The sequence below is a fragment of the Centruroides vittatus genome, unplaced genomic scaffold (assembly GCF_030686945.1).
Source record: "Centruroides vittatus isolate TY-2023 unplaced genomic scaffold, ASM3068694v2 contig_1078, whole genome shotgun sequence".
Lineage (NCBI taxonomy): Eukaryota > Metazoa > Arthropoda > Arachnida > Scorpiones > Buthidae > Centruroides > Centruroides vittatus.
The window spans coordinates 137,768-161,556 of record NW_027120693.1 but is presented as its reverse complement, the minus strand read 5'-3'; the positions used below and the strand labels follow the sequence as shown (position 1 = coordinate 161,556).

The following is a 23,789-nucleotide window of genomic DNA, read 5'->3' as shown; positions in this document are numbered from 1 at the left end:
GTCTCGATTATATATATAGATAAAACAAAATTTGTAAACACTGCTAACTATTATCATCATCATTAAGTTCGACCCTGCTCGCGATGACGAATCAATGCCCACGAAGCTATAACGCGTCACCGATTAAGAGTTCATAAAAATAATCTGAAGAATAGTCTTCTATTAAACATCAGCAAAATAGCGCTAAAGTAGTTTCACAGTCATCTTTGAAAAAATACTTATATACAGTATACATTTGCAAGTAATTCAATTAGAGGTGCAAAATATTTGCTGCTTCGATTTTATTCCCAGTGAAGCCATGATGAACTGTACTTTATAAATTTATGAAAATGGATACAGAGTTCTCGCTGTATGGATGAAGATAAAATTCTAAAAAATGGATGAAATTCTCAGCATCTTGTATTTAATCTTTGAAATTAAAATACCACCTTATAAATAAAAAACTATAGCAACGAGTTGCGTAACTTTTCCGACTGTTATGAGATTTTATTTCAAAAAATCACTTTTTAATTATTAATCACAATATATAAAATTATATGTGGCGCCATCTATTGTGAGATTTTGTTATAAAAATTTTATATATTTTAATTATTATAAAATAGCAAAATACTGTACTTAATTTTGAGGTTACAGGTGAGTTTCATAAAACTTTATAAATGCTAACAAGGAAAATCTTCATTAAGTCTGACACTTCGCGAGATACGACACGTGACCACCCTGTATCTCTCCATTTCCTTAACCTTTTACAACCAAAACTTAATAGCATCAATGCCCATTATAAACAAGCTATCGTACCAAATTTCGTTTCTTTATCTTCACCCCGTCCTGAGATATATCAAATTTCAATTTAGCGGTAGAGCGGTAGGCTGCCACCCTGACCGCTCGGCCATCAGGCCCGTTAGTCATCTCTAGCTATTTAGTACAGTAATAGTAAAATTATGTAAACATATAGTATATGTATTTTATGATATTTGAAAAATATAATATATGCAAATAATTCAAATTTTATATTATAAAATAACAGGTTAATTTTTTTTAATAACGTAGATATTTTCTGCAGAGAGCATTACAAAATAGACGACAAAAGATCGGACACTAGGAGACGCCATAGTGTAGTAGCTCTCGCCCAACCAGAAGACGCGAGACAAGACAAAAGATAGGACACGAAAGTAATTAAAAATAAATTTTATCGATAATAAAACAAAAAATAATTATAAAGTATTTATCACAAATTTTGTCTATAATAATTGTATTTTCCATTAATTAAAAAAAAAAAAAATTCAAGATTTTTAACCATACAAGTTTCACCAGCAGAGTGCGCTCACTGCAAAACAGATGGCAACCTGTTGCAAAGTGGCTTTTAACGATACCCAAACAAACAAAACGCATAAGATGCATTTAACGGTAATTTTACCATTTAACCTAAGTAAATCGTCTTACTTAGACGTTTAACTACCAAAGAACGTAATTAATAGCGTATATAATCGGGATTTAATGCGTCGGGCCATTCAAGAGTGATCGCATTGCCAGACGTCAGTTGTTATTGTTTACAATGGTCCGGAGAAAGACTTCTGCACCGAGTAAGAAGGACGATAAGTCACAGAAATCTTTAACGTGGAATTTAGGCGAATGTAGCAGTCGCGAGGATACTACCGATGGAAACAGCCAAGATTCTAGCGTATCCGGTGAAATTATTACCATCGACGATGAAGAAATTGAAGATGAAAACAATGATTTTCAACCCCCCGTCAAGAAAGGTACGTTTCTTATTTTTTTTCTTGGCTCAATTCAAGCTCTGATTGATACGTTTGGGACTTTAACAGAGCTGTAGAGCATACTCATAGGAACAAAAAAAGTCAAAGGAACCATACCTTTACACGTGACCATTCGAGGAATTTGGCCCGTACGAGCAAAAAAGTCAATGGAACCGTATCCGTAAGTGTGACCCTTTGCAAGATATTCGTCTCCGAAAATTGGTACCACTCTGCCTTGGTCGAGATGGGTGAGAGCCTCGACTGATGCTTTGCATGGTGCTTATTGTTGCTTGCACCTCTGGGGGTTTGCCCTTTTGTCTCCCAAAACTAATGTTGAGTACTGTGCAAATGATTGAAGCAGGCATGGTCGCCCGAGCTAAATAGTTAAATGCAGTAGTCTTGATGGAGCGATTGTGTGCGATCTGATTTTGGAGGCTGTATCTCATGTAGGGTTGCATGTAGAGGTGTGATTTCTTTGATATTTTTGCTCCTGTGGGGATGGTCTATGGCTCTGATAAGGTCCTGACTGTCTCATTTGGAGGTGCAATTGTACCGATAAGACCACTGAATGCTGGTGGTGGCCCACCAGTGGCCAAGCGGTCTTTGTACCGTAACACTGGGAATTCGGTCGTGGGTTTGCTCCTCGCTCCAACGGGCTGGCCACGTGGAGTTTTCTGGGTTTTCTCCATGTCTGTAATGTCTAAATAGAGGCCAGTTTCTCTTAAAAGACGTCCTGGAAGGCACTTCTAGGCAGATTGCCTACGTGTTGCATTGCCATAACTTAACAAACAAACAAACAATGCTGGTGGTTGGTTGTGGGATACATAGATAATCAAAAATCGGGTTAACGGATGTTTGTATTTGACAAAGGTATTGGTATTAGTTTTAATACCAATACCATTTTCAAATACAAACATCCATTAATCTGATTTTTGGTTAAGCCACATGATTTGTCAGATTATGTTGGGCTATAATATGGCTACTATTTAATAATTAAATATCAAATAATTTTGTGTAGAGATAAGCATTAGGCACCATTTTTTGATAAATTTAAGAATCTGTTTCTACCAGAACTTTCTAATTAAAAAATCAATTATTAATTAATTTATAATTATTAAATTTATCACAAGATGGTGCCTGCGCCCACCAGTGGCTGAGTGGACTCAGTTTCTGCTCATAGCGGCGGAGACCAGACCCTAAACACTGGAGCTCAGTCGTGGGTTTGCACCCTGCTTGGATGGGCTGGCAGCTAGGAGTTTTCTGGGTTTCCTCCTTGCCGATGACACCTGAATAGGGGCCAGCTTCCCATCAAAGTCTTCCCGGAAGGCATTCTATCCCCCCTCTCGTGTACGGCCGTCTTCTATAAGGCCAGCTCTTCGGTCGCCTAGTGACCTGTCTCTCAGAGTAAAAGCGAATAGCAATAAACTCCATATGAACCGAAAGAAAGAAAGGAGATGGTGCCTAATGCCTACCTCTGGACAAAATTATTTAATTTTTAACTATTAAATAGTAGTCATCCATGTTATAGCCTGATATAATCTGGCAGATCATTTGGCCTTAATATCTTTGTCTATTTGCATCGAAGATTATTCAAATGATTAAAATAGATTACATTCAAGATATCATAAGGTTAATTAATTAGCTTTATGACATCCTGAATATAATCCAGCTCTAATTGTTTGAATAATTAAAAATTTGAATTGGTTTTAATATATAAATGTATACTACATTTAATATATTTGATGAGGTTAGCTTTTGTTTTTAAATGCTTTCCTTCCTGTCGGCACTAAGAGGGTCTCTGTTTAGAAGCTCATTATGGATTTGGCCAGTCCACAATGGGGGTGGCTGGATGGTGAGGGATGGGCCTGATATATGCAGATGGACCACTCCCAAAAAATTTCAGGGATTTTTGACACATCCAGATTTAATCCTAGGTCCCCAAAGAAGAAGTGGATTTTTTAAAATGTAAACATGCTGACAGATTCACAAATTTTTGAAACAGACAAGCTAAGCTCATCTGTTCGGGTATGGATCATTTAGTAAAAGAACTGGTTTACGTGAACAGCATTCAGAATTAAAAAAAATTGCTTCTAGTGCCAACACTAAGCATACCATTTAGAGTCAGTAATGCATCGGTGCAACAATACGGTTGCTCCCACTTGTTACCAATTTTATCATGAAGAGCACAACTTTACTTTTGGATGAATTATCTCAGACAAATTTTATATAAATAACTAGCAGATATGCCTAGGCAAAAAGTAAGAACAATGAACATTCAAATCAATAATACAAAACACACTTTATTAGAAAGGCAAACACTTTATATTCATTTTTATTTAAGTTGTTTTCAGTCATGTAGAAAAATTAGGTGAAAATTCTTGTCTTTTTGAAATAAACTGTTTTGTATTGTTAATGTGTATTTTTATGTTCAATTTAAAAATAATACGAGGTCTTTGAAAAAAGAATGCTCATATTCTAAATTATTGTAATTATGTTGACTTTTATTCGAGAATGTTGTAGTGTATGTTAATGCATTGGAAAACTGTCTATATTTTGCATTTATAAATTACAGTTTCTCAATACATGCACCTTGTGTCGTATGGCACATGTTCAACCAATACTTAAATTCTTCGTACACTTGCAGAATATGCATTGTCACTCTTCCCATAGCAACTTACAATTCTATCATTGCTACAGATTTCTAATGCTGCAGAGGATGAATGATTCTGACTTTGCAAACTGCAGAATGCAAAACACCTCTATTGCAGAGTCACCATTTTTGTTTACGGCACTTTCTAGAGGTAGTAGACAATGAGACACGCGAATGGGAGATGAAACTCTGACGACTACTCTATCAACTGTTGTACACCACATACTTCTCAGGATAATAATTAACATAATTACAGTAATTTAAGATGATAGCATTCATTTTGGAAGACTGTATACTAAAATATAAAAACTAAAGTACAGTAAAATGTGACCAAAATGGAAAGTTCTTTGGATTTGAGTGATTTTTTTTATGTTTAGAAAAAACTGCTCAGAACGGAAACCTGCCAAATCAAAAATGTATTCTGTAACATGCAATTCCAGTTTACACAAGTTTTACTGTGTGTTTAATTAATGCATATAAAAACTTATTTTTATATCACTCTCATAATTTCTGTTAGATTTTCTGCATATAAGGCTCTATACAAAGTTGCCACACTATACAGATTTCCCTCATATAACACAGTAGTTACATTTCAAAAAAGTGCCATGTTATGTGAATCCATGCTATACAAAACAAAAGACTAATGCAAAACACAGGGTTATATTCCAGAAGTTTTCAAATGTATACCATTCTTTTCTGTTACTAAGAGAAATGTGTTTATTAAAGCAATTAATAATTTATTTCCAATCAATAATTAATTAACAGTCACAATTAAAATTACTATATTATGCGTAAATATTAATTTTAATTAAACGAGAGTGTTTTTTTTTTTTACAAAGCCTTGTCATCGTTTCGACTTTTTTGTTGATCTCGATCAGAAACTAATAACTTGAAAAAAATAACTTGTGTGCTTTTATACACACAAGTTATTTGTGTGTATAAAAGCACTGAATTGATTTTACAATTGTCTGAGTTGCTATAATTGGTCAAACCATAGTTAGTTCTGTTCTTATGATCAATTGGTTATGGAAGTTATAATGAATTAAATGATTAAAATAACATCTGTTCTTGCAAAGCACAGAACATAGAACTGTAATGCTGAATTTGTTTTGTTTTTAAGATAATAAACTTAGATGAAGACCAATCTTTTATTAAATTAGTTGCCTAAAAACAAATTTTAAATTTATTTGTATTCACTTGTGTCCAAAAAATAAGCATTATCATACAATACATAGATAGGAGTCCAAGTGTAGTCCAATAATTCTCATTGGATTAGCACTAGGGTTTCTCAAACGGGATTCCAGGATCCCAGTCGTTTTTTTTAACCCGGGAAATTCTTCTGATCCCGGGAAATCCCGCAAATTTTTTAAAAATTCACTTTTTTCTTATTTTATGTTAAGGTTGAGGAAATTTTGCAAATAGAAAGTATCATAAACTCATAAACTGTCAGAATACATTTGTATTTATTAATTTTAAACCTACTTATTAGTTTTTTTTTAACTTTTGTTCGTTATGGCAGGTCACAAATGGTCAATAATCAATACGTAGCTTATTTGTGGCAGAACTCTCAAAATTCTTTACCAGTAATATCTGGAATAAGTGTGCTTACGCTGTCTTAATTTTTAACCATGCTTAGTAGCTTCAATAACTGCAAAATGCCAAGTTGTGCAAATTGGGCAAGGATACAAACGAGTACGAAGTCCGCAAGTATGAAGTTTTTCTTCATAACCTGATTATTAAAGACAAACGAACTGCCGAATTATTGGACTATGATCTTTCTATTAATGCAGCCGAGGTAGACAAATCAAGGATACTAGAGAACAAAAGAAGTACTACAATCTCGAAAACAAACTAGAAATCTTTCAGGATACAGATGAAAACACATAATATTTGTCTTCTCTTAAATGCATTAAACACGATTCCAATCACATCAATTGAATCGGTAAAGGCATTCTCGGTAGCAAGACTTTTCATTACTAAAATAAGAATCAGATTGAGTGATCGGAGTATTGACCATCTTTGCTTTTTAAAATCTTATAAAAATTTACAACATTTTGTATTATATTTCATTTAAAAAATCAAAAATTACCTTCTAAGTTAGAAGTTTGATCTAAGTTCTTTTTTTTTTTAATTTTCAACTTAATTCAAAGGCATTTTTGTCGTTGCTGTATGCAGTTTCCAGCAAACTTTAATAAATTTTTTCTATTTGTGAAAATTTCTACGTAATTCAAAGGTAATTTTTAATACATATCTTATACAGCATTATTAATATGATTTTGGAGGATGCAGATGGTATTAAATTACTTTAAAAAACGAAAAATAATTATATCATTTGATTTCATGATATTTTGTATATCTTAAAAATAATTAATTTTGTCCCAGGATCCCGGGAAACAGTTCATTTTATCCCAGGATTCCGGGACAAGCAAAAGATCGGGAAATGAGAAACCCTAATTAGCACGTGGAGAGAGCAGGGAACCCAATAAAGTCCCACAAACATGTTTCGAGGTTCTGGTATCATAATCTGGATTGGAATTATGCTTTAATGGCTGCACTTAGCTCCACATTGCAAGGGTGACATTACTGCAAGAAGATACAGACACAAGGTTTGAAATCCCATTGAGACTCTGAGTACAGATTTCATTTTCACAGACAATAATGTCAGCACACATAAGGCTGCACTAGACAATGACTTTCTTGGGACGGAAGATTTCTTGCCAGTGGAATTATTGCAATAGCCTGCAAGATTTATGGACTTAAATCCGTTAGAATGTGTGGGGGAAGCTGTAAGGAGATGAGTTGCATTCTTTTAATTAATAAATATGACTTGCATTCTAATGCTTAAAATATTTGTAAAATTATTTTAGGTATTAACTGTCTTAAAAATGAAAGTACATGAACATGATATGGAACATACTTTACCTATACATACAGCAAATGATATGGACTGATACAATACATTAGATTATGGATGTTTTCTGCTATCATAATAGGCTGTTAGTCTTTAAAAGTGAACTTCACGTTATGTTAAAGTGTAACCACCTTGTGGCCAACAGATTTACAGCTCCCTGACATACTACAATCAAGAGATGATGTCATACCACCTCTTGGTGATTTGTGTTTTCACATGATGAGTGACCCTTCACATGTGTTTAGCAGATTAATTTAAAATGGTAGCACCCTGTATTAACAATTTTATAATTTCAATTTATTTGAGTAAATTTCTGAGTTTTATTTATCATCTGTGTTCAAACATCTTTTTGTCTATTGCCCATAAACAAAAATGGTGACTATGCAACAGAGAGTGTGTTTTGTGCTCTGCAATTCACAAACTCGGAATCAGTTGTCATTGTGCAACATGAGTTTGGCAGACAATTTCAATGTGATCCACCATGTAAGGCAAACATTCTAGTTGCACAATGATGACTGATTCTGAATTGCAGAGTTCAGAACACAAAATGCCTTCTCATTGCGGAATCGCCATTTTTGTTTACGGCACTTCCTAGTGGCAGCAGACAAAAATGCATTTGAATGCAGACGGTAAATGAAACTCGGAATTTACTCCATCGACTGGTGTATGTCGCATACTTCTCGGGTAATAAGTAACATAACTACGGTAATTTAAAATAGTAGTATTCTTTTTGGGAGACCCTGTATCTTAGTCCTATTTTTGTGTCATATATTAAATCTATACTTTTAAATTTTACATGCCAAATATGTAAGAAAACAACTGGCTATCTGTTAAAATTTTACTTGTATGTAATTAAGATAGTGCATGAAAATTTCTATGAGCACATTATAGATTATTCAACAAATACTTTATTTTTCAGTTAAAAAGTGGACAAAAAGAAAGAAGCCCGTTATTGAAGAGAAACTTCAGTGTCTTTTAAACGAATGTGATTTTTATATCACTGTGAATTTGGATAAGTTAACAAGAAGCAGAATGCAATATAAGTTGGGAGAATTTGTTGCTACCTCCTTCGAGAATTGCAAATATTCTTTTGAAAACATTTCTACTGTATATTTATATGTTAGTGAAAATACTGATAAGTGTTTTTTATATTGGGAATCTCATGAAGAACAGGATAAAAAAGTAAGTAATATTTATATTTCTTTTATATGAAATAAATCCAATTTGAAGTCATCGGTAGACTAGGTTAGCTATTCTTAACCCCTTTTGGCCATAGTCCTCCACGAATCTCTTTGATCTTTCTGTGAAGTAATGAAACTTTCTGGCAAGTTTCTTTTATACTTCTTTCCTACCAACTACAATACATTCCAGTTATTTAAAAAAAGGTTTATTCATATAATCGCTCAAAGAAAGTATTAAGGTTTTGGTTGCAGAAATAATTTTAAAAATTATTAAAAAGTCAAAGACAGTAGGTATTAAAACATTACAAAATTTGAAGACTAAGCATAAAAACAGGGACATCATCTCATATATTCATAACTTTTGGAACAATTAACAGTAGTGGAGTCGACATTTCTGTAAAGTCTCTTCTTTCCCTGTATTATGCAAATATTTCAATATACATTGTCTTGGATTTTTTAAATTATTATTTCTACAACTTACCCCATTGTGTATCTGTATCATTCCGCAACTGGTGTGCCATCACAAGGTGAAAGGTGTGACACGAACTTTTACATATTCTATTAATTTCAAGTTTTATTTATATATTTTTATCACAGTTGCTGTGTTTCTTATGCTTGTATTTCATTCTCTGCCACAGCACTGATGAAATAAGATGATATGTGTTTATTCTTTATTACAAGCCACACATTTTTATGTATTCTAAGAAATTAAATGTAAAATAAATTTGCTCACAGGGGTTGATGTCTGTTTATTAATAATAGTAATAGGTTAGTGGCATTACGTAATTCTATTAACAGGATCAAATCATATGTTTTTGAGGAGAATAACATTTTAGTGTGCCGCGTTGAGTCATGTCGAGTCATGGGTATGTTGCAAGTAGAAAAAGGTTGCAGAACACTGCTTTATATCTATAGGAATAAGTTTACAATTGCAATTTAAAATTAGCATATAGCCCACCCCATTGTATAACTGATTTCCTTTCACATTTAAAAGGATTTTGAAATAATCCATAAAAGATAAATTTTTGAAAAGATAACCTATGAAAGGTTTTTGAAGTAATTAAAGGTTTTTCATTTTTTCTCTGTATATGAAATTTAAGTGTTGTTTTAGTTACTTTCATTTGAAAGTACAGGGTGTTTTGCTTGAAAGTACCCAATTTGATTTGGCTATAAAAAAATTAATGTTTAAGGATATAAGTTCACCAATGATTTTTATGAGAGAAAAACTCACCAATTTTCATTGAAAATATGTACGCTACAACACGTCCTGTCTCACGGTGGCAATTGCTGTGATGATGTGTTCCTGAAGATTCTGCCTTCAGGTTGCATATCTTTTACTTAACTCCACAGAAAGAAATCTGAGGGGATCAGATTGGGAGATCTTGGCAGTCACACTATTAGGCATATCAGACTGCAACCTGCATTTTCTCTTGTGGTGAAGCCCCGACTGGACAATAATGCTCTCAATTTGACTTCTGTGCCATCTTGCAGTACAAAAAAAATCTCTATAAAACTAAACTTGATGAGTTTCTCACCAGATGTCATTTGTTGCTTTTCCATGTCTTAAACTGTTCATTTCACCCCTGTATATTCACACAAATCAAAACATATGAGTAGAGAAGGGTTTTGTGGAGATGTAATGAAACTGTATGATAATTATTCCATAGAATACTGCTGACACTTCTTTTTTAGTTTAGATAATGGGTAAAATTATTTCTGAAAGGAATTAAAATTAACTATTATATAGTGAAAAAAATGCTTACAAAAGTTAATTCTAAAATTATCTTAGATTTTATGAAAAGTAATGAACAGTTTTGTTCTGTATGATAAGCACATCTACATATATATGACATAAATGCAATACTTATGTTGTATTTTGGTAAGATGGACTTCTCTAAAGATCTTAAGACCATTCCAAAAAGTGTCCCTGATAGGGAACTCCTTATCAGGGGCACTTTGCCCATGAGTACTCCTCCCTCTTGCTATGATTTATAGTACAGTACCTGTAGCTTAGATAACATCAGTAGTCAGCAGGATCTTCAAGGTATGCAGAGCCATCAGATACATGTACAGTACTGAAGCAGAAGATGGATTTTCTACATTGGAACGAATCTTTGTAGTGTTATTGATGACCTTCAATCATTGTTGCAGTGTAGCTTGCTTCTGTACTTTGACTTTTCTTTAGTTTATTTTCTTTGATTCAAATAAACAGACAACAGATTTATAAACTGTGGTGGCCGATTCAAAACGTGCCAGACCACAAAAGTTACCAGATTACAGAATGGCAGATTAAAGAGATTCACCCGTATTTAGTTTTACAAAGTAAAAAAGTTTAAATTGCTTTCATTAAAATAATTGATAGAAACAACTTCTTTTTACAGTTTTTTAAGTTGGATTTAAGTTTTTGTTACAGGTACATTAAGTCAGATTTAAGTTCTTGTATGAGTGCGTAGTGCTTGTTGAGTTCAGGGCAAAATGACATAATTTTTGATGCATTCTCATACATTATAAAGTCTTGAGAACAGGAGCTATTAAATATATAACCATCTATAATACAATATTAAGTTTATTGATGCATTCTTTTGAATTACTTTGATAGACTCGACTAGTGCTGAAAAAATTGTTTTGCTTAACTGGTTACCAAATGGAACTGCCCTTTTCATAGGTCTTCAACCTAATAACTTTCACTGTATATAGGCTAACTGTCTATATTTATAGTGTTTACTAACAAAGTATTGATTTTGTGAATTGACATAATTTGTACCTTACTGATGAGAGGCCAATGCTTGGCTTACAGAAAAGGGAAGAGTCATTAACACACAGCCTACTGGTAGATGGATGTTTGACTTGCTGCTAGAGTAAGTCACTTTGAGCTTGATGAAGAACTGTGCATGTCCTTGATGAAGGCAGGCACAGATTTGTTAATTGAGTGAACAGTTTGCAAAAATGATTTGACTAGCAACAAATGGGAACCCCAATATGGTATAAAACATATCTATACTTTTTAATAAAATTATCTCATCACTTTTAACACTATATTTTCGTATGTATAATCTATAATGGCATATAACCCTCTAAACATTGAAACAAAACTTTTGCATAATTTGCCCTGTCATATACTCTAAACCAGCCATTGCTCCAGTAATCCACACTGTCTTTTAAACACAGAATATCTGTGAGTTATACATAGGCTTACCAGTCCCGTTTTGACTGAGATTATCCCGGTTTGATGATGTGGTCCCTCCATCCCAGCCAGTTTGTCATTTTGTTCTGGTCGGTTATTTGGTAAAATTTTAAAAGTGCCGAATATACAAGAAGTAAAAATAATGCAACTACGGGTAAATTGGCAATTCAGCAACTAAACTGTTGCCAATCGAAATATTTTCTATCTAGATCAGGGGTTCTCAAAGTGGGCGATATTGCCCCCTTGTGGGTGGCGAGTAAATCTAGGGGGGCGCTGGAGGAAGGGTACTGAACGGTGACCAAAGGCAAAAGTTGGGGTCGCTGATGGGTTAGGGGGCATTGGGTATAACTTTATGGAACAAAGGGGGCGGTGGATTGAAAAAGTTTGAGAACCTCTGATCTAGATCTAAGTACTTTTAATGTTGTCTAGATGTTTTTCCCAAAAATTTATAGCATGTAGCCTATGAGATCCAGATATTTTTATTTCATTTTTTAGATATTTTGTTTCAATTAGAGTTGGCAACACTGAAACTTACACTGGCTATGTCATTATTGCGCATGTCCTATCTTAGTCGAGTTCAAACTGCTAGTTGGCATTTGTGATTATTTTGTATTGTGCATTAAATTAAATTAATTTCTAAAATACCAGAAAGAAACTGTATTTTTACTGATGAATTAAAAAAGCATTATCTGTTTTTGAAAAAAGTTTATGAACATATTGACAAAGTGAAACATGAACTGTGCTTTTCGTAATTTTCAGTAGAACTTGTCGGTGTTTGCACATTAAAAATCACTTGAAATGTGCAAAATATAAGGTAAGCCTAGTAACTTCCCCAAATATATCGTCTTATTATACAGATACCGATTTATTTTCTGTTGTGAGTATTTTCTCAAAATTGTCCCAGTTTGAGAAAAAATGTTATGGTAAGCCTCGTTATACAGACAAAACTACAGCAATAAAACAATTTAATTAAAGCATTGGTTTTTGAGTTATGTACGATCCAATATTAACTGTATTCTTTAATCATTTGTGAATTCTAATCGTAATATTCTATGATTATAATTTGATTGACGAAGAGTAAAGAATGATGATAAGGTAATGGCTTTTGTAAGAGTTAAAGATAACATGTGCAAATTTTTGAATATACTAAAAAATATTATATTTTCGGTTAATATTTAAATGATCGATAAATTATAATTTTACGTAGATTATCCTGTAGGATAATGAAATCACAAAATTATTCGAAACTCCTATTTTATTGAAATAAATTGTTAACTTGATATCTCCAAACTTAATGCACACATTCCTGCTACAATCTATTACTGTCTCATATAGAGACTCAGACATACATAGAGTTGAATTTTGTGAGATAGCAAAGGTCAGTTTTGAGGTTGCGGGCTGTTTTTTGAGTTGACGAGAATATTATCAGTTTATAATTAAACTCTGGCTAGTGGCTAACTCACTATACCAAGTTAGTCACTAACCAGAGTTCGATATTTTTAAACCTATGTGGGTATTACCGACATTTGGGACATACGAGAGCTGTTCGGAAAGTTTGCGGCCTCAAATAGAACAACAAACAAAATAATGTTAAAACTTTTTTTATTTTTCAATGTAGTCTCCTTTGTTAGCAATGCACTTATTCCAGCAATGTTCTAGCTTTTTTATGCCATCACAATAGGTCGATTTGTCAAGGTGTGCAAAATACTCATTCACTTCAGAGATGACTTCGTCATTTGAGTGGAATCTCTTTCCAGCCAAGAATTTTTTAGGTTTGGAAAAAGGTGGAAGTCACTGGGGGCCAAATCTGGTGAGTACGGTGGATGTGGAACTAATTGGAAGCGAAGTTCGTTTATCTTTTGTTTGGAGATTCTGGCGGAATATGCAGGTGCATTATCATGGTGGAACGGAACCCTTTTTCTTCTTCAAGTGTTGCCTCTTTTCTTCGATTTCTTTCTTCAGTTTTTCCAAAAGTTCACAGTAATAGACAGCATTGATGGTCTTTCCTCTTTCTAGGTAGTCAATAAAGATGATGCTTTTAGCATCCCAAAAAACCGAAGCTATCACTTTTTCCGCTGATGGAACTGTCTTAGCCTTCTTTGGTGGTGGCCAACTGTGGTGTTTCCACTGCTTCGACTGTTCTTTTGTTTCAGGAGTGTAGTAATGGATCCATATTTTATCAGTAGTCACAAACCAATGCAAGAAATCCTGTGGATTTTTCTGGTAGAAGTCCAAACACTCCTTTGACATCAAAGTGCGAACACAATTTTGCTCGGCGGTCAGCAGATGCAGCAACAACCTTGCTGAGACTTTCGTCATACCCAAATTTTCGGTTAAGATGTGGTGCACTCGGTCGACAGAGATGCCTGTTGTCTCAGCTATCTCACGCGTTTTCAAACGGCATCTGCTAACACAAAATCGTGAACTTTGTTGATATTTTCTTCAGTGACAGCAGTTGACGGCCGTTCGCTGCGAGGGTCATCTTCCACACTCTCTCTGCCAGATTTAAAAAGGGCTGTCCATTTTTTCACAGTGGTATACGAAGGAGCAGACTCTCTCAAAACTTCATCCATGTCAGCTTTGATTTGAGATGGGGTCAACCCTTTTTTCGTCAGGTATTTTATGACTGCACGAGTTTCCATCTTCTCCATTTTTGACAAAGCACTTGCACACTAACTACCTGCTAAGCGGTCGTGGCAAAACTTTACGACAAATCAAGCAGAAATTGGTATTGTATCTTTAGCAAAGATGTCTGAATAATTTCCGCCAAAAATTAAATTGATCACAGCGCCACATATAGGCAAGGCTGCGAACTTTCTGAACAGCCCTCGTACTTTGTTATTTATAAGATAATAAATCTAAAAACATGTTTTGAATACACATGAAGCATAATTAATTAAATTGTAAACTGTTAAAAGTGAATCAATATTGAACCAAGTTTTAATTTAAGTCTGCCTGCAGACCACCAGTCCTGTAATTGCGGACCACAGGTCGAGAAACACTTGTTTAGCGGAATGGAGGATGGAAAATGGCAGAACCCTACAAATATTGCTGTTGCAGCACCCTGCGACTTTAAATAATTTTATAGTTCTTTAATTAATTTACATTTTGATTTACTAATATGCCTACTTAGTTTTACTAGATGAGATTTTTTCAATTTTAGAGTGAAAATAAACATTTCACCTGACGTAAAATGAATAACCATAAACTGTTGTATAACTTTCTCGTAAATGAATTTATTTTTTTCGGCAAAGTATTCAGAATGACTTATTATTTATTTTATTGTTTCTGATTTTTATATATTTTTTTTAATTTAGGTATTTTATTCTCCAGTGGAATGCAAAGTGCCCTATGCTGCTCTTAAGGGTTTACAAATTCGAAAATATTTTGTAATTTTTTTAAGGGATGATATATTTTCTTTAGAATTTACTTTTGAAGTCTATTTAAATGAAGAGGCATTTTGTCGACTGAGTTATTCGTCTGAACCGTATCGCGCTGCTTCAAAAAGAAACATTCAAAGCGTTATGGAATTATTTTATGGAATTACGATTAAGCGTAAGTATTTTTTAAAATCACAAATGTTTAATTTTAATGAGTTATTCCTTAAGTAATTATCTACAAAAGTTATGCTCAATTACATTTTTTTTAACCAGTGATTTAAATTTTATAAATTAATCTGTATTTAAAAAATATATTTATATAATAAAATCAATATTTTAATTTACAGAGTAATTAATTGACTGGTTTCCTTATTAAATAAAGAATATATAATAAACTAGCAAATGAGCCCGGCATTGCTCTTCTTTGGATGATTTGGTAAATATTGTACGTTTGGAAATCAAGTTATTACTATCAAAAACAAAAAATCGCATCTAAAATAAAACAGTAGAAGCTGTTCTTCAGGTTAAGCCTTAATCCTCTCCCTCTCCCCCCACGGGGAGATTTCCAAAAATCACTTCTTAGTGTGCATTCTCATTGCATATCCTACTAAAACGTAGTTAAAAACAAAAAATTGCATCTAAAATAGTACAGTAGAAGCCTCCTGCAGGGGGAGAGGAAGAGGATCCCCCTACAGGGAGAGAAGGAGAGGATTAAGGCTTATTCTGAGAAACAGCTTCTACTGTACTATTTTAGATGCAATTTTTTAACTGCACTTTAGTAGGGTATGCCATGAGAATGCACCCTAATAAAAAATTTTTAAAAATCTCCACAGGGAAGAGGTAGAGGGTTAATTACTCCAGTTAATCACGTTCATTAATCTTAAAACGTTTTCGACCCATTCTTGGTCTTCTGAACCTGGAATCACTGCCGATCTACAAAGTGCCCGTCTCATAAGACTCACCCACCGCACAAACCAAGTCAGAATAATGGAGACCCTCGAAATATACAAAGCGGGATTAAGGAGCACATGCATTAATTATAAAGATGCAGCTAACGTTTCACAAGCGTGGAAGTACTGTTATGAGGGGGAGAACACTTAGTAGCTGCATTTTAAGACATTAAGTTAACGGTTATGCAGCAAATTGCAGCAAAATCTTCTCACGCGCTAAACCGTTATCACAGCACGAGAGAATCGTTCCATTATCAAGCTGAATCGTTTTCTCGTAATTTGAATCGGACTGGATTCGATTTGAATGTTCCATTTCATACGTTGGCATATTTATTACAACGATATCCTGAGGAAGACCTAGAATGGGTCGAAAACGTTTGAAGATTTATGAACATGATTAACTGGAGTAATTAAGGTTGTGTTAGATGAATTATATTTGTATTCATTCCAAATTCAAAATATAATGTTCCAAACAAGTTTTCTTATATTTTAGAATTTAAAATTAATTATTTTATTCAAGTAAGGTTATCATAGTTCTTGTACCCAGTGAAAACAGGTAAGATCGACTATAATCTAATAATCTTAATCTTTGAGAGTATAAAACACAAGATCGTGTTATTAATCAATCACATGGCTTCTTTTCCATCTTTATTTAATTGAATAAAGATGGAAAAGAAGCCACGTGATTGATTAATAACATAATCTTGTGTTTTATACTCTCAAAAATTAGTACAATGCAGTTTCGAAAAAAACAAAAAAAATCTTAATCTTCACTACCATTACTTTCTGCCCTAGCAATGCCAGGCCCATCTGCTAGTTTTATATATTTAGATTATAGTTAAAAATGTTCAAATACTCTGGGCAGATGCCTAATAAAGTGGCTTTAATACAGCTGGATGAGCGACCCAATATCCAGCTTTAATGTTTTATTATTAATTAGAAGACTTTAAGCCTTCTAATTAACAAGAAAACATTCTTTATTTAAGTAAATTTAAACACTTTCAGGCCTTGCTGGCTCATCTTTGGGAGCATAAATTCTTTCAAAAACAAAAAATTAAAAGCAGTTAGATGAATGCACTCATAAAAGTAATATAAAAATTGAAAACTTTAACCTAAAAATAGCATTAAATTCTAACATAAAAATGAAGTAAAAAATAAAAATAAAACTAGAATTGTAAATTTTAAATACTAAAATATATTTTAGTGAATGTGGTAACTAGGAGTTTCTAAAAAGCTGCTTTTTTACAATGAACTTTCATGATGATGGTAGACTGTCCACATCCCTTGCATTAATACATTCGTCTTCCAACCTGCTCTTATATATTTCAGTTTTTTCAGTGCCAATTTTGGAGATTATAAAGTGGTAACTATCTTCACCTCATCCCAATTTACCATAGAATCTTTACTTAAATCTGGAATAGCACTGTATTGCAAGGACTTTTTTTACACTATATTAATGCTGTTTAAGTGTTTAACTCTCAAGTTTCTTTTAGTGATTTCAATATAATTCTTTATTTTTAATTGCATGCTTTCATGTGGTATCTTATACACACCTACTTTTTCCTTTTTCTTTAATTCATCTTTGTAACTGTTCAATGTACTGAAAATATTGGCACATGTCTCAGAAGCCAAAGGTGTTTGGTGATGATTTTAGTAATTATTCTTTCTGCTGAGTTGGGTTCGGTTGTCATCTATTCTGTTTTTAATCAAGATTTTTACTATTTATCTATGTAAATAAGATAAATTATTCTAATAGAATAAATTTTTATTTTTAGAATATCCAGAATCAAATGTTAACAAAAAAGAAAATATCGAAGAACTTTACTGTTTTATTTCCGATATTCAATTAAAGAATGATAAGCTGGAGAAGAATGACGTTCAACATAAATCTTTAATACCGACGTTGAGACCCTATCAAGCAAATGCAGTTAGATGGATGTTAAAACAAGAAAGTAATCTTAATAAACTTCACTCTCAAGGAATTTGCCATTCGTTATTTATGAAGATTTATACTCAAGATAAAAAGCTTATATATTACAACAGATACGGTGGCTTGTAAGTATATTTTTTATTTTAATTAAATTAAAAGCAAATTTCATATATCCAGTAGTTATACTTATCTCATATAAAATAATAATTGATTTAAAATTGGCAATTATCTATTTTCGTAGTTGGATCAAATGAATAAATGTTGACTCGATAAAGATTGTATTTACATTTCTGTGTTAGTTGTTCAGTATTATCAAAGTTAGATCTATTAAAAAACATCTTACCAAAGATTTAAAAGTAAATCACCAAAAATTTGTAATTTTATCTGATAATTTATTGTTTCGTGATACATCATACAGTAAATTGAATCATTGTGTTGTACAGTATTTAGATTTCATAATAATTGAAATTCAGTTTAACATCGAATTATTGTATTTAATATTAAGATCTAAACAAGTAAAAAACATTTATTTACATATTACATAAACTTGCAGCAGTGATGGCTTTGACACTGTTAAATCATTCATATTTTTCCTATAATAGTATATTTATTTGAAACTAATTTCTGCAATATGAAAATTTTCTCAATATTCCATATTGTTTGTGCATTTTTTCAAGGTTCTTAAACTTAAGAATAAATTAAGTTTAAGTTACTTTATAAATTTAATAGTTTAGTGACGTATTCAGAATATGGAAAGATTGAACATCTCATTTATAATTAAGAAAGCTGCAAAATAAATCATACTTCATTAGCTTAAGGCAATTGTTCTCAACCTTTCTGAGACCACAGAACATTATCCATATACCTTTTATTACACAGAACATTAGCATTAATGTATTCAAAAGTCAATAAGCAATTCTGTATTTACTATTCTCACAAAACAATGAAACAGTAAACTGATAAACTTTATTGCCTTGAATAAAGTAATAGACATGGAATTGTCTATGAATAAAGTAATATGTTGTAATAAATTGGAATAAATTTGCACTAAAAACTTGAAAAGTTTGACAACCCTTGAAGAACCTTTATGTCTGGTAACAAAAACATTTTAATAAATCGTCCAACAAAGCATTTGTTGGATGATTTATTAAACGTTTTTGTTACCAGACATAAAGATTCTTAAAGAGTTGTCATTAGCACTGGTAATTAATTTGGAAGATATCTTTACTTTAAAAGTTTTTTCATACAATACTCAGGACAAGTGTGCAGAATAGTGTTTGAGAACCACTGGCTTAAGGTATTATAAAGTTATGTATTATTTTTGTACATATTAATGCAGCAGTTATATTATTAATCTTATGTTTACATTACTACATTACAAATGGTACTTGATTTATATTGATGAACATTATATGTGATAGCTTCAAGTATATAAAAAATTGAGAATTATTATTTTAATTTACAATGAAAGAGATAAATAAGTAGTATAAAGTTTTGTACACATTTTCTCAAATTCAACTTGAATCATCTGATTTTATCTTTACTCAAATTACTTCAGTCTCATGCAACCTCACAAATAAAATAAAATGTTAAAGATGATACAAAAATAATACTCACGGTTCTGCATGTGAGATGAGGTATTTGCAGAAGAGTGCATGACGTGATGAGGAGAGACTATGTGAGAAATGAACAAGTGCTGGAGGAATGTGAGGTGAAAGAATATGGTTGAAAAGGTGGGGAAATCTGATCTACCATGGCTTTGGCCACATTGAGAGAATGAAATGAGAACTGTTGAAGAGAGTATACATGGGAAAGGTGGATGGGAAGAATGTTAGGGAAAACCAAGAAAGTCTTGGTTGGAATAAATGGATGAGTATCTGAAAGAAACATAAGGTGTTGAGTCATAAAGCACATGTGAGGAAGTGTGCTAGAAGAGGCATGAGTGTGTCTGGACAGGAAGGTGTGGAGAAAGTTCCTGAATGGATAGTTTGTAAGATTGTAGTCTCCTTTTTCCTGCTGTTCATCCTTTTTGGATTGTGTATGTAAGGTTATGTATGTATGTTATTCTGTCAACATAAATAACATTATTACAAAAACTCTCATGTAGGGTTTATTTGAAATTTAGCATCATTTGTTACATTTAAATGTTATTAAATAATGTAATATATTAAGCGATCAAAACTACATTAAAAAAAAAAGTGGTGTTACACAAAATTAGGGTTCAGTGAAGCACTATGGTTGATATCTAGGCCTTTTACTGGTAAAAATGAGAAATTTTTGAAATGATTAACTTGCTTGGCTAAAGCCTGATACCAGGCCCTATCGAACAAGAACAAAATCTACCATTGAAAAGGCTAGATCAAACAAGATTATACTTGCTTAATCACCTTTTTGTTTCTCAACCTCTCTGGTTTTATAGTTAACTTGATTGTCTGTTATGTGTAGGATAATTTATGGTTTTTATTATATTTTGGGTAATTATAATTGGATAAATTTTACACATACTTAGATCAAATTAGAATTTTCCGCATAATAACGGCATTCATTGTTTTGATTTATGAATTTCTACATAACAATATCCAGGAAAGAATAAGATTTGCAAACCAGAGATGATGAGTTTATATTTCATCTATGCATTCTAAGAAATTAACCTATTTTTAAATAATTTTTTTCTTTTCATTTAAATCTTGTATTTTATTTCTGACAAACTTTTATTTATTAGAATATAAACTTTAATTAATTTTAATGATAATTTAATAACGTATTTTGTTTTTAGTTTTACTCGTGAAGAACCTAAAATTACTTATCAACCTTCCGGTGGCATTTTAGCTGATGAAATGGGTCTAGGAAAAACTGTTGAAGTTTTAGCATGTATATTATGGAATCAGAGAAATTTAAAAACCGATGATGAAATAGAAACAGTAAGTATTTCTTTTAATTGCCGAATACAATACTAATTTTACTGTATTTAATGTTTTTTACCTTTCCTTTCCTGGCTGTTATAACATAACATGTAAGCATCTTAACTACACCCAATACATTGCAATAACACACCTTCAATTGCTGTATATCATTGGGCTATAATTTTGTAATAATAATTATAAATTACTAATGAATTTGACCCTGGAGGGAGGCATTAGGCACCATCTCGTATTAAATTTAATACAAGATGGCGCCTAATGCCTCCCAAATTACCAAATTATAGCCCGATGATATACAGCAATTGGGTTAGGTTGTTACAGCAGGTGTGTTAGTATAACTTAACACGGGAAAGTATTGTAATCAGGCTAAATTTGACTCAGGGTTTTTTGCAAATATCAAGATTTGCAAAAAAACCAGAGGGATTTCTCCTGGTTTTAGCAAATATCACTCATTACATCAGTCATGCAACTACCTTCCTTTATTGTGCTAAAAAATTTAATTTAATTGTATTTAAAATTTATTTTGTATACTAGTACTTTCTATATATTAACAGGACTTATTATACTGGAAATTATGGATGCAGATATTTAGTCTTACAGATCAAAAATAATGTTCTTTATTTAGTTCACCCGAACACATACACTTTAAACATGTGTTTCGGACTTGTTCGTCCCTCCTCAGCAGGCCTTTAAACGACACTTTCTACAATTAACCAAGAAATGTTTTATTGTTAATTGTAGAAAGTGTCATTTAAAGGCTTGCTGAGGAGGGATGAACAAGTCAGAAACACATGTTTAAAGTGTATGTGTTCGGGTGAACTAAATAAAGAACATTATTTTTGATCTGTAAGACTAAATATCTGCATCCATAATTTCCAGTATAATAAGTCCTGTTAATATATAGAAAGTACTAGTATACAAAATAAATTTTAAATAGAGTTAAAAAGGACAAAAAGGCATAATAATTAATTTAATTGTGTTTACAAGAAAGCCAGATGTACCATTACCTTGTGATTATTAGATTACCAGTACTTTATCCAAAATTAATTTTACTAAGCTTAGCTATACTGATAACATTTTTAGCAATTAATATGATAAAATTTTCATCAAAATACATGAAAAGTTTCACCAATGAGTTTAAAAAGTAAAAATTGAATTTACAAACACAATTTCTTTACCTTTCTCTTTTTAAATTACATAATGAATAGCTTCATCTATACACGCAATTTACAAGCAGTAGAAAGTCTCCGTCATCTTAGATTATTAGTGTCGTTTGTTTGGGACTATTAAGTCCTATACAGATGCATATTTAATAAAAATATAAAGCTTAATTAGGACAGACCATCTTGGAATCTTTTTGTGACTTACTGAGTGTTAGATATTTCCTTGGAACATAGTACATTGCTTTATTGTTCTTCTGGTAAATATTGAAGAGTGATCACCAATTGAAAGGAGCCTAAGTAAAGTCATCATTTTGAAAAGAAGATAATTGGTTTACCTTCTTATATTGCTCACTTAATTGGAATCATTTATTCATTACTGTAATCCAAAGTGTTTTAAATTTAGTGGCAGGATGGTCGAAGCAGTAAAAGGCATCAGTTTGGGGTCTCTGATTCAAATTCAGACTGGAACCTTGGACCAGACACTTGAAAATTTCCGAGTTGTCTACAGGATGGTCTAGACCGTCGTTTCTCAAATGTTTTGCTCACACAGTCTGATATATTTGTTTGTAATGGTTCTGTGACCCAAATGTTTATAATATAAAATTTTTAAGAAACCTGGTAAACTGGAGTCACTGTATATAATGAACTAAAATTATGCATTATTGATAGTTACATTTGTTCTGTTGATAGTTCAAGTAGAAGTGAAATGTAACATTGAGTACATTTCTATTAAGAGCAGTTCAGGCCAATTTCTATTTGTGACATATAACTTACTTCAATTTCAGGTTTTATTATTGAAATTTAACTATTAAAAAATGTAAGACTGATGAATGTAAATAAAACAAACTGTTTGAAAATTATTCAAGAGTCTATTTTACGTTGAAAAATATTATAAGTTCTTTTTTTATGAAGTTAATGAACCATCCAATATTCGTTAACTTGACAATTTTAAGAGAGAAAACAATTGAATAATAAGAACAAGGTCTGAATACTTATTTCATCTGTTATTTATTTCTTATAATTTGTTATGTATGACAATAAGCCTAAAAGTGAATAAAGAAGGAAATATTTTCAAAACCATTGCAATTTAAATGGCTTTATGACTATGACTTTACATAAAATACTATATTTGATGTCATTCAAAATGGAAAAGAGAAATCAAATTCATATACACACATCCTATAATCTTAATTTTATTACTAAATGACAATAATAATTATAAGAAAAAAAAGTTGTTAAAAATTTTCAGTGCTTAACAGATTCGTCTATTGTTCTTTCTTCTTAGAGAATATTTCAATAATACAAGTACAGGTATCCCATGCTTAATGCAAGATTTGGTTAATGCGTGAAATTAATTGCGGCAATCCCTTTATATATGCAACAGAAGTTTTAATTAATACAACTCTATGAACTGTCTCTACTTAACATAGATACCATATTTGATTAGTGTGATTTTGATATATGTGGTAGCATTGTGCGATTAATTAACCACATTAATCAAGGGATACCTGTGTTACAAGTATTTCTGTCGAAGGTAGTATCATTTTGCCATCTATTAAAATTTTTTACGCAACCTATAGTTTGAGAATCACTAGTCTAGATCCTCTAGTTTACTTCCCGACTGCCCATCTGAACCATTAGGGAAATGAAAGTAGGCTCTTAGTTCCCATAGGGCATAAAGAGTTTTAAAAATATTTATATATTGTTTCTAATGATTTGGTGTTTTCATAACAGCAAAAAAAGTACAAATGATTAACATTTAAAA

General features: G+C 32.1%; 1 protein-coding gene across 2 annotated transcripts in view; it reads left to right on the top strand.

Moving 5' to 3' along the window:
• Window positions 1–1,325: 1,325 nt before the first annotated feature.
• LOC136973927 (E3 ubiquitin-protein ligase SHPRH) overlaps window positions 1,326–23,789 on the top strand; it is a 64,643-nt gene continuing 42,179 nt past the window's right edge. For both annotated transcript variants that reach the window (XR_010880572.1, XM_067268697.1), the window contains exons 1-5: window positions 1,326–1,757; window positions 8,235–8,497; window positions 14,998–15,235; window positions 17,786–18,065; window positions 20,717–20,861. Coding sequence is in view for 1 of the 2 variants with exons in the window: in XM_067268697.1 (XP_067124798.1) it covers window positions 1,553–1,757; window positions 8,235–8,497; window positions 14,998–15,235; window positions 17,786–18,065; window positions 20,717–20,861 (1,131 nt within the window). In the remaining variant the exon portion in view is untranslated. The remainder of the gene's footprint in view (window positions 1,758–8,234; window positions 8,498–14,997; window positions 15,236–17,785; window positions 18,066–20,716; window positions 20,862–23,789) is intronic.